At 42.6% G+C, this 11955-nt stretch overlaps 1 protein-coding gene across 2 annotated transcripts in view; it reads left to right on the forward strand.

Moving 5' to 3' along the window:
• The window catches only part of USP7 (ubiquitin specific peptidase 7), a 73337-nt gene extending 66959 nt beyond the window's left edge, over nucleotides 1–6378 (forward strand). For both annotated transcript variants that reach the window (XM_064153027.1, XM_064153028.1), the window contains exons 29-31: nucleotides 831–902; nucleotides 1763–1853; nucleotides 4991–6378. In XM_064153027.1, coding sequence (XP_064009097.1) covers nucleotides 831–902; nucleotides 1763–1853; nucleotides 4991–5097 — 270 coding nt within the window. In that variant the 3' untranslated portion in view covers nucleotides 5098–6378. The remainder of the gene's footprint in view (nucleotides 1–830; nucleotides 903–1762; nucleotides 1854–4990) is intronic.
• Nucleotides 6379–11955: the final 5577 nt, after the last annotated feature.

Genomic DNA, 11955 nt, shown 5'->3' on the forward strand with positions numbered 1-11955 from the left:
AGTCCCCACAGAGTCTTCTCTAGGCTGAACAACCCCATTTCTCTAAGCCTGTCCTCATAGCAGAAGTGTTCCAGCCCTTGGATCATTCTTGTGGATGTCCTCTGGACTCTACAGCAATCACACTGATTCTTTTAATATCAAAATGCATTTCTGGGAGCAGCTGGCAATTTGCTTCTGAACTTCTATTTCATGAATGTTAGTTTGTATGAAAATTACCTACTTTTAGAAAAATTTTGGAATGAAAAACGTCTGCAGCTCTACCTTCCATAGAATTTCACTGTATTTCCATATTTTTGATCAACGTAGAGTAAAACCCTTGTGTTGGTTTTCTGGTGGAAACCATTTGTACTACATTTCCCTGTCTGGCAGTTGACTTATTGGTCTTTAAATTGACCATATTAGTCACTTTTGGGGGCAGTTTACAAACACAGCATGCAAAAAGTTCCTAAGTGGGCTATAGAGGTTTTAAAAAGTCATAATGCTGAGGAAGGATATATAAAATATTTCCAAAGTCTTGGTTTTCTGTGAATTTTCTAGCTTTGTTTCCTACCTTTACCCTGACCTGCACATATCACTAGTAGTGCTTGATTGATTTGAGGGAAAGTTTGCATAGCAGTGAATCAACAAGACTTGAAGTAGCTAAATTTCTAGCAGGTTATATGCTGCTGTTCTGTATTGCAGCAGATGATGTTGACACTTGTCTAGTTTTGTGACAATTGAGACGTTAGGGCAACGAACTTCAGTGAAGCTTGAAGCAGGGAACATTAACAGCATCTCTTTTTCTCCTAGATTTTTTTTTTTAACATCAAAAATCTTGTTGTAATCATTAGGGTGAACACTTCAGAGAGGTTATGAAGCGGATTCAGACAATGCTGGACATACAAGAAAAAGAATTTGAAAAGGTAATGGTTGGGAGAGTTTTGATTGCTGATTGTGGACTCAAAATGAGTTTATTTGAAGAAGTTGGAAGACTACAGGTTTGGGTTAGCTGTAGACTTTTGATCAGTAGAACAGTTGTTTGCCTTTTTTTTTTTTTTTCTTTGAGAATAATTAGGCAGGGTGTGTAGGGCTGGGATATGCAGGAGTAGTATTTCTGTCCTGCATCACTAGAGATACTCTGCAAAACATTAAGCTAGAAATGTTCAGGTGATGCAGGACCTCTAGAAGTCACCCACTTCAGGGTCATGCTCAGGGCAGAACTGGCTTAAGGCTGTCAGGTTGCTTAGGATTTTACCTTGTTGCAGTATAAAAAATATCCAAATATGGGAGTTCTGCCTCATTCTAGATGCTGTATTTTAGAGCAGTGCTACTATCACTGTGAAGACTTTTTTTAATCTCTTACCTGTAATCAGAATTTTTCATTTTGCAGCTTGTGATGGTTGCCTCTTGTCCTTTTGATACACAGCTCTCGGAGAAGAGTCTGCTTCTGTCTAACACCCTCAGTGGGTGGAAGACTGGATGCCCCTGTTAGCCTCTGGCCTAAGGAAAGCTATTTCCCTTAGCTTTCTCTATGCCCTGGGCTCCAGTCTCTGAACTGTCTCACTGAAGTGTTGCAGTTTGTTCCAGTTCTCTTTCCTTGGAGGTCTTGAACCTGAACACAGCACTCCATGATTTCCTCAACTTTTGTTTTATCCCACTATCCAAGTTCTTGAAGATCTTACACAGGGCTGGCCTTAACTTCTGACTATGAAGTCAGGCCTGAAGGCTCTTTCTGAATGCAGTTCCTTACCAGTTGTGGGGTTTTTCTTCCTTTATTCCATAGTTTAAATTTGCGATCGTCATGATGGGCCGACACCAGTATCTCAATGAGGATGAGTATGAAGTGAACTTGAAAGATTTTGAGCCCCAGCCCGGTGAGTTGTTAGACAACTTGACTGTAGTCCTCTATTGATCTACTGAAGTTACTCTGCCAGTCGTTTTAATGGGGTTATCCTCAACTCAAAAAGCAGGCTTTGTTTGGACATGAAATGCATTCTACCTAATAACTGAGCAAGTGTTTGTATCCACTTGTGTGCACACCTACCAGTGTTAGGTGTCTATGCTAATTTTTGAATGCATATTTCATAGGCATGCAAATATTAAATAATATCTTTCCTTGTGAGTTACTTTTGCATTTGAGTGACCAAGTGGGCCAGATATCAGCAGAAGACACTTTATGAGAATCATGTCAGTTGCACCTTCTCTGGTGTTGTCCATCTACTGCCGTGTAGTTTGATTCTCATGTTGCTGTTGCAGTACGTGCTGGTGTTATTCCTGAATGTGGTGAGTTATGAGCTTCCTCTCCACCTTCCCACTGTTAGAATTTACCAGACTAGCTCAGATGGCTTGGAAGTAAGAGGAAGCTATATTTACAGCAAAGCAAAATTTACAAGCATGTGTACACAATATATTTACAAGTATTTACAATTATATACAAGTAAGAAATAATGCAGAAATCCAAACGCCCTCTCAGACAAATAAATCTGCCCAGAAGGCTTTAAAGTTACCCACTCTTTCTTCTTCTACTTTCCCAGACAAAGTAACCAGCAAAGCTTTCGTTGTTTTCTGTGTTGGCTAAGGTTAGTAGGAAATATATTGGAGCAGAGTTAGGAGGAAGCAAATAGATCCAACATCCCAGACCAGAGTGGGAACAAATTGTTGACATTTTGGCTTTTTATCCCTCTCAGCAAATAAGTAAATGATACAGACTTCATAATTATTTTCCTTCCACAACCACTCATCTAATTTCTCTCATTAAAATATTCCAGCTAGTCTCAAACCAGCACACTGAAAAAAATACTAAGGTGTGTTCTGAATGAGGTTCTGAAATGTGCTGCACAGAAGTACTTGAATTCTCATATTCACTGAAGATACTTATTTTTCATCCTTGATGTCTTCAATGAAGCTGTAGGATCTAGCAGCAGCATTATATATGTGAATAGGATCCTGCTTAGAATTGAGCTGTTTTCCTAAAAACTGATTCACCAAGCTACAAGTGCAGCAGCTCTGCTCTGGATTTGTCTGTGGATGATCTGCTGTCTTGTTTACTTGGCTGATATTTAAAGGTCTATTCTCAGAGGAATTTACGCATAGGGGAAACCAGGTTAATTGTTCAAGAGTCCCGCCACAGTCATCTTTGTAGAGCTCCTGTTGGGAATGGTACTCTTGAATCTTTAGTTAGGGTCCCACTGAAAGCCTTGAATTCATCAGAGTCACTTTCCCCTAGCTTCTCTGAGTGCCTTTTTTGAGATGCTTTGCCTGGTAGAAATGAGATTAAGGACAGCTTGCTCTCTGCAGTTCTGTTTTTCTTACAGTTATGAGCCCTGATTTTTGTTCACAGGTTGTGCTAGGGCCAAACTTTCCTGTTTTTTTTCCTGTTTTCAGGCTGTGTTCAAGGTTTATGCAACAATTGTAAAGAAATGCTGTAACTGTCTCTTTATTTGGAAGCCCACGGAGAGTTATGTTGTTGACTACTTTGCAGGAGGCTAGGAGAAAGTCCTTGTTGTGATGTGCACAGCCACAGGGTCATGGCTCTGCATATGAGGGGACTTGCTAAAACTTTGAGTACCTGCATTTGCATCCGTGAGCAGAAGAACTTCTTTTCTGCACTAATGCTGAGGGATCCCTGGATGACAGGCTCAATTGTGTGCTCAGAGCAGGCAAAGTCCTGATGTTATCATTTCTTTTTAATAAGTCACCTTTCTGGGTGCAGGAGGGATAAGATAATAGTCTGAAAGGAACTGATGGGCTTAGAGCAAAGCAGAGCCAAACCAATGCAAGAAACTAAGCAGAAGTGCTCAGAAGTCCTTGAACTTGAACTGTTTGTAGGAGTTGTAGGGATTGTGAGATTAGGGAGGTTTCATTTGAGAGTTCTTTTCCCTGCAAAATTCTCCTATGAGGTGATAATAAGATGCCTTAGCTAAATAATATTTCAAGGTGTGGGCCTCACACATTTCTATAAACACCAAATTTTAACACATATGAGGCTGACTGACCCAGAGCTGTTCTCTAGTTAGATTGACGGAGCTGTCAGCAATGTACTCTGCTTTTACAAAGGTCTTGTGCTGGTCCTAATGGTGTAGGATTAATTTCTTTCTTTGAAAGACATTGAAGTGATCTCAGCCAGACTGGCAGTTCTTTCTGATACTTGACAGTGAGCATGCTGTCAAACAAAAAGACTAATTTTGACTGAAAATGTATATATCCAAAAGTGCAGATGCAGGCAGCCAAAAAGGTCAAGTGTCTTATGGCTTTAATGGTCGCAGTCGATGGCTTTAGATGTAGGAGTGTGCTTCTCTTGCTGGGGGGCTGTTTAGCTTCTGCTTTTATCGTTTCACTTCAAAGAACATTTGATGCTCTGTGTTGAGGACATCTTAAAAGAGAATTTCTCCCATTTACAGGAAGTATGTGGGCAGTGGATTTGGTAAATAAAACCATGTTGGATTGAACATGTGAAAAAATACCTGTGTGTTCTTTACAATCTATACATGACTAATTGTTTTGTTTTTTCAGAAAATGAAAAGGGCAGTTACAGATTTCTTAATCAACTGATTAGTTGTATTTCCCCATACTTTAACAAGTATTCTCACTTAAAGCAGGTGGATGCTACAGCAGAGAATACTTCTAATAGGACACACACTCCAGGTTGTCATAGTTGGACGGTGGATGCCTTTCTGTTTCAAACCAGCTCAGCACTTTGAGAGCTGGTCCTTCCCAGGTGCCTGTGGCCAGAAATTGTAACAGTGCTTTTCTTGCTTTAGCACACACTGCACTGCTGTAGACTCCTGTAAGTGAAGTGGAGAAAAGCCAGCTCCCTGATCTTGAAACAGCTGTAAAATGCCTTACTGGAAGGAAAGCAGCCCTGTGGACTGTCAAACTGTTCTGCAGTCCTTTTCCATACCCTGTGGTTGGCAGCAGATTGTGAACAGGGCACAGAGGAGTAGTCTGTGTAAAGGAAACTTCCTAATTCAGTCTCAAAACTTGATTATTTTTTTTCTCTTTTCTTTTCTAGGCAATATGTCTCATCCAAGGCCATGGCTAGGGCTTGACCATTTCAATAAAGCCCCAAAGAGAAGTCGCTACACTTACCTTGAAAAAGCTATTAAAATCCATAACTGACTTACTTAACCAGAGTGTCAAGGCAAGGGACAAAAATCAGTGTGTGTGTGCACCTTTTTAACAACTGTAGAACTTTGGTACACGTGCACTATATCTGAAGTCTTCAGCAAGAGGATTTGCTGCTGATGTTAATTTTATTTTGTTGAGGCTGTTCAGTTTGGCTTCTCTGTATCTATTGACTGCCCTTTTTGAGCAAAATGAAGGTGTTTTTATAAAGCTTGGATGCCAATGAGAGTTATTTTATGGTAAACGTAATGCAAGGCAATTGTCAGCATAATGAGGGAAGAGTTTCGTAGAGCAGTTGACATTGGCAAAATATTTGTCTGTAGTACGTTTCTAGATGGCATAAGCTTGCTGGCTGCCCTTCCCAGTGTGGTGTTTGCCATCACTGCAGCTAGTAAGTCTTATGTTTAGACTCACATCAGATTTATTTCCTTCAGTTATACTTTAAAATGACATTTTTGTGCATTTGTAAATGAAAAAAAAAAGAAAAAAACTCACATCATCAATAAATAGCAATCTCTACTTCATTGTGTACATTGTTGGCACTTATTCGGGATTTTTATCTCCTCCAGCTGCATAGAATCTTTTTTGATAATCTAGTTTTCCTGTTAATTTAGTCACTACTTTGCATCCTGTTTTGCCAAGTGGAAGCCCCGAGTCCTAAAAAGGGGAAAAAAAAAAAAAAAAGAAGAGATAATTTGGGTCTTTTTAATGAATTCTCAGCCACCATTGTGATTTCTTAATGCCACCTTCTGGCAAATGGAACAACACTCAAAAAGTTGGCAAAAGCAAGCGAAAAAGATGATGAATATCATTAGCTGCCATGAGAAGAGATGGGCAAAACACAAGAACTAGCCTTTTAGCACAGAGGGCATGCTCACTAGTGTTTAGTAAGCCATTGACTTTGTGTAAAACAGGAGGGGGAGTTAAAAAAGGAAATAAAAAAATTGTATATTTAATGACTGAACCTGTACAATTTAACACTTGGAGGTTGATTTTGTTGGGTGAGTCTGCAAGTGAATTTCACTGATGTTGATATTCATTGTGTGTAGTTTTATTTCAGTCCCCAGACGGCTTCCTTTTTTCTTTTGGAGCTAACTGCCAGCCGCGTGTCTAGTTTTGAGTGCAGTAAAGATAGAATCAGCAAGTCACACTTAATTTTACATTCTTTTCCAGTATTTTATTTTGTTTCTGTAGCCGCAGTGTACAACAACTCTTCCTGTATATTGCCTTTTTTTGCTGGAAAATGTTGTATGTTGAATAAAGTTTTCTATAAAATTTTTTTTTTGGTGAGTTGATGCCATGGAAGAAGATTTCTCCTCTCCTTGGAAACAGAGCTTGGGGAAATGTTCTCATTTGTGAGGTGTTGCTGAAGTTGTGGGGTTTTTTCTTAAGTGTTGGCAACTGTGTAACTCTGGTATTGGTTGTTTGGGGAAAAAATTGTGGGGGTTTCTGTTTAATTGTTTGGGGGTTTTGGAGGCTTTGGTTTTGGGGTTGTTTGGGGTTTTGTTTGGTTTTATTGCCTTCTATTTCATTTAGTGGTTTGTTTTTTTCATCTCTTTGGGGGGGTTTGTTTGTTTGGTTTTTTTTGTCATTGTTTTGGATTGTTTTTTGTCTTTTATCTCCTAACCAGTCACACCTGAGCTTAACAAATACAAGGTTTTCCAAGAAGGAGCCATGTACAAATAAGACAAAAGGAAAAAAAATATTTTCCTAGTTTGTTTGTAAAGCTTGTAGTAGACTCTTTGTGGTAGAGTTGACTCTGCCTGCCTGTACAAAATTTTGTGGTCCAGAATCTCAAGTTTAATATTATAAATGGTGTAAAGTGATATCTGGAGTCTCTAAAGGTAAGCTCTCCTGCTAGAGTTATTACTGTGTTCTCTGTCTTCATAACCAAACCAGAAAGTGCTTAGAAGCTTCCCTTTCTCAGACCTAACTATAAACTTTACGTAGGGGTTGTGTACATGTGGTGACCTTTATACCTTCTCCTGAGATGGATTCTGGTGATTACTGAAACCACCAGCAAGTGTTTTTAAATTAAATGTTGAGATCTATTGAATTCTTTTAGCTTTAAAATCAATTAATCATTCAAGTTTTACCTATGTATGGATTTCTTTTGGATTTGTATCTTATGAAGAGTGTTTTTAACTGTCTCTTATTTCCAGTCAAGGGAAGCTACTCTTTTTTTTAATTTTATTTTTTTTGGGTGGGGGAGAGCACTTGAGTGTGTAGGTAGAGGGAAGTGGTTAAATGGCAATGCCTCAAGTGGATCAAGTTTTCCTTTGATTTGTATTTGTGTCAAACTGGGTGAGAATTCCACCACCATGGAAGTGATGTTTGTACTGGTACTTGGATTGTCTCTACAGGCTTTCAGTAAGTGTCAGGACTTGGTAGTGAAACCATTTCTGTAAAATCAGAGTCTCTGCCTAGCAGCAGTGTGCCCTGATTATATTTTGTGAATTCAGTGTTATGGTAGAGTGATATCAAATTGAGCTTTTTTACCTGAATGTCGTGAAGCTTTCACATGAATTTACAGGATGTTGGCAGCCTTTAGGGAACGTCTTAAGAAATCGCAATACTTCCTGCTTGAGGAGAAAAGATCCGAGAACAAAGTCAATGTTGGGTGCCTTGTGATTTTTAGATGACTTGTTTTCTTGTGCTTCAGTATTTGTGCTGTCCCCATACCAGTTTTGAAGAGAGGATGCATTAAGGCATTCCAGATGCAGCTTTCAGAACTTAAGATTGTTACGATATTTTTTTTTCTGGAGGGGGGAGCACAAGTAACTTACTTAGATGTGGACAGATACACCTGTGAAGAGGAGAGGAAGACAGGAGGTTTTCTCAGGTGCAGTGTTGGTCTAGTTCATTTTTAAAAAGAATGGAGTCCTCAGAATTAGCACAGTTTCCATTTCTTATTCATCTTTTGCGTGATCTGGATAAGAGACAGTGAACACATTAAATTAGGCTAATGAGAATCAAAAGTGTTAAGCAATAAGGATGTCATTTCATGGTACACAGCATCGGAGCAACATGATGTTAATGGCCCATCTGAGCTCTCCCTACCAAAACAGCAAGCGTCATTCCTGTAGATTTACTTAGTGCCTTTTATCCTAAAGGAGTCCAAAGCATTCTGTGAAAGCTAGGCAGACACACCAGTGACATAGAGTGACAGCCACCCAGCCCTCCCTGTGCACCAGAGGCTTGCTTAGCCGCGCCAGGACAAACCCGTGCTGCTGCAGGACGCGTCGGGGGGCTTGGGCCGATGCCGCGCCGCAGGACAGGCAGAGCGTGCGGTGCCTCCCGCTACTGGATCTACCTCAGCTGCTGCCCCTCCGGAGCTGGCCCCCAGCATCCCACCCCAGCTTCCCACTGGAGCTTGGACCAGCCTGTCCTGTGGGCCTTGTGCTGGCTGCAGGCATCAGTGCCCAGATCTCAGCTACGCCATGGTTTTGCTATCTAATATCCTTTGTGAGAAACCGTTTTATGTAGGAGCTGTATATTTTGTAAATAAAATAGACTAGCAGAAACGCTGCATCTGTGTCTTGGCCTTTCATTTGGAGAGCACTGGGAGCAGAAGCTGAGGGGTGGCTGAAGTCAGGCTGATTTTGCTGAGGTGAAAGAGAGAAATGTTGCAAAATTCAGCCAAATAGTGTGTCAGGGGTAGCATTCATAGTGTAGGGAGAGCTGTCCAGAAGGTAGATACTGTCTTCTGCAGTTTCCCGGGTTTCAACTCCATTTTGTTTTCTCAGAGGAGCTAACTAAACATTTGGATATTGAGGTGGCGAGTGTTGGAGTGTGGTGTGAGAGCAGTGTACTGCCATTGATTGTTGGCTTTTAAACTAGCCTGGCCTTTAGCATCAGGAAAAGGGGGAAATGGTCCCATGTGCCTGAATCTGGCTTCCAGTGTGTGCTCTGCTTGATTTCTGCCCCAGAGGATGTTGAGTTAGCTGAAGCATGGCAGGAGATTATATTTGCTAAGCAGCAGGCTGTAGCTGGGAGCCTTTATATTTTGTTAATTTCTTGTGTAAACTATTGTGCCTCCAAATCTTGGTGTAAAACTGTTCTAAGTACTTCTGTTAAATGCTTCTTCCACATCTTAAATCAGATGTATGATTTTTTTGTTCATGTGTGCACGCATTTTCCCTGCAAATATGACTGGCTGGGTGTTATTTCATAGAGTCATAGACCCATGAAGGCTGGAAAAGACCTTTAAGATTATCAAGTCCATCCATAATGCAGCTACCATGACCACTAAACCATATTCTGAGGAACCACATCTACAGGCCAGCTGTCCACCACCATCCCCAGATACTTTTCCACTGGGCTGCTTCCCAGCCACTCTGCCCCAGGCTTACTTGGGGTTGTTGTGACCGAAGTGCAGGAACCAGCACTTGGTCCTGTTAAACCTCATTCCGTTGACTTCAGTCCACTGACTTGATCTGTGCAGGTCTTTCTGCAATGCCTTCCCACTCTCACACAGATCAACAGTCCTGCTCAATTTAGTGCTGTCTCCAGCCTTGCTGGTGGTGCCTTCAGTCTCCTCCTCAGCAGCAAAGCTGGCAGCTCCACAAACAGATTTTAAAATGGAGAACAGTCCTTGACGTTTTTAAAGATGTGTGGAAGTGCAGCACCTGGTGGGCTGATGTCTGCTGCTTGCAGATTCAGTCCTGCTGTTGTTTCCCACTCGCGCAAAGTGGATTGGGTCACCAGAGGAGGAGGAGTGACTGATCTTGGTGCTGAGTGAAAGCAAAGGCAGGTCTCAGAACTGCTGTTGTTGCAGCCTGAGCTTGAGCAGATTTGGACATCTGGCCTCTGGACTTCACATAGGGCTGTGGAGTACCATCATAAAAGCTCCATCATAAAAACACCTCAAGAAATTGCACCACCCAGCCTGTGTTCCTTTTGGAGGTTGTAAGGTTTTAATTGTATGAAATCAAAATGTAACACAATTAATGGACAGTTTGTTTTCAACTGTCTTGCTCAGGCCTTGAGGAAAGCCAGTGGAAGGGCTTGGTACATGGCACCAAGTTCCAATTGGGACTCGGGGATGCTGATTAGCATCAATTTGGGGTTTCTAGCTGAAGATGGATGAAACGCTGAATCATACTGCTAGCTCTCAAAACAGTTTCTTTTCACCAGTTACCTCCTGGGTTCGCTGTTCTTCGGCAGGGCAAGGAGTTTTTTTCAGTTCATGATGTCTACCAGGCTGGAAGCCCGTTCCACTCCAGCCTAGTTCGGCCAAGTCACTGGAAAATGTGCTGCTAGCTCAGCAGACCAGTGCCAATTCACTGAAACTGAACAGGCAGTAGGGAACTGCCCCCCTCCTGGAGCTCCACATTCTGAAGCCCGCAGCCCAGAGCCCTTTCCGGCTGACGCAGGGGCCTCGGGCAGGCGGACAGGGAACTCACACGGTGTCCGCCAGAGGGCGCACTCCGCCGGCCTCGCCCCCTCAGGAGCCAGAGGCGTGGGACGGCTCGGCCCGCCTCAGCGCTGGGAGCCGGCCACAGCTGACAGCGTCTCCCCCGTTTCTTGCCCAGTGCAGACCCCCGCTGGCAACGGCCCCCGGTGCAGTTTGTCTGTGTCCCTGGTGGGTGAGAAAGGACCGAGTGTGTACCCGCGGCAGCGGCTGCGTGGAGCTTCGAGAGCACAGGCGGCGTTCTGGAGTCACTGTCAGCAATAGCTGGTCAGGGACACGCTGCTCCTATAGTGCTTAAATGGAACAAGTAACTGAAACACTGAGTTTCATTCAACTCAGTGCGATGGCGAATGAGACGTGTTCAAGTTCTTTTAGCTCTACAGATCCTGCAGAGCAGGGGCAGGTGCACCAGTCACGTTCAGATGCTATGGCAGGGGCACAGCCCAAGTGCCGTGTGCCTCATGCCCACCTGCCCACAGTAATCGTGGTGCTAACGTAAAAATAGTTAGGATGTGGAAGCACTGAAATGCAGAGTTTCCTTCCTCTATTTGCCTTTCTAGACAGCAGCGAACCGCTGCAGCTGCTGCCAGTGCTGAGGATGGTCTGGGCACTCTCTGGGCAGGTGGTTGCAGAGATCTGGTTTTATAAGAGCAGTGACTTCTGGTCAGAACTGTAGAAGTAAGCCTTTGAATAGGAGATGATGCGCTGCAGTGGGAAAGCACAGAGGTAAAATGAGGGCCTTGTGGCTTCAGTGATTTTTCTAGCTGCACATGCTAATCTTTGTGTGCTTACCATTTAGATCTTGGTTTGTTAATTTAAAAGAGGGTGCCCCAGTCTGACCTGCATCGTCCCTCTGCATTCAGTGGGTCATGGAAGCAATGTAGACAGGAGATGTTCTGCCAGTATTGTTAACAATAACAGGTTTATTTTCTCACCTCAGTAAAGACAATCTCATAACTTAATGTTTCATTAATAAATAATCAGCTACACTGTACCACCTGCAGCCCTGCAGGGGTAGGTCCCATCTGAAGAAGAGCAGAGAGAAATGAAATCCCGACCAGTCAGTTCCAGTGCATAGAAGGTGAGTGCTTCTCTAAATTGTGCATGTCCAAACCTCTTGAGCTGAGAAGTCCAGAAGGGTCTGCGTCCCAGATGGGTCAGAGAGTTGAGAGGAATAGTAGTAGTGCTGAAGTACTCACTAGCTGGTCACTTCATAGCTCAGAACAGCAATGCAAATAGAGCATAAATTCAAGTGACAATGTCAATTAGCTAACAAGGTTTTTTGTTCTGAAGTCAGTCCAACCATGTGATGGTAAATTCCAGCTGGATTCACCATTAAGGGAGCTGCAGAGCCTAAGCCTACTCTTACGTATTTCCTAGCAGTGATTTTATGTGTGGAGTTTTGTGCCCTCAGAAAACTGATACTTGGCATTATACGG

Source organism: Pogoniulus pusillus, chromosome 13, assembly GCF_015220805.1.
Source record: "Pogoniulus pusillus isolate bPogPus1 chromosome 13, bPogPus1.pri, whole genome shotgun sequence".
In the NCBI taxonomy this organism is placed as follows: domain Eukaryota; kingdom Metazoa; phylum Chordata; class Aves; order Piciformes; family Lybiidae; genus Pogoniulus; species Pogoniulus pusillus.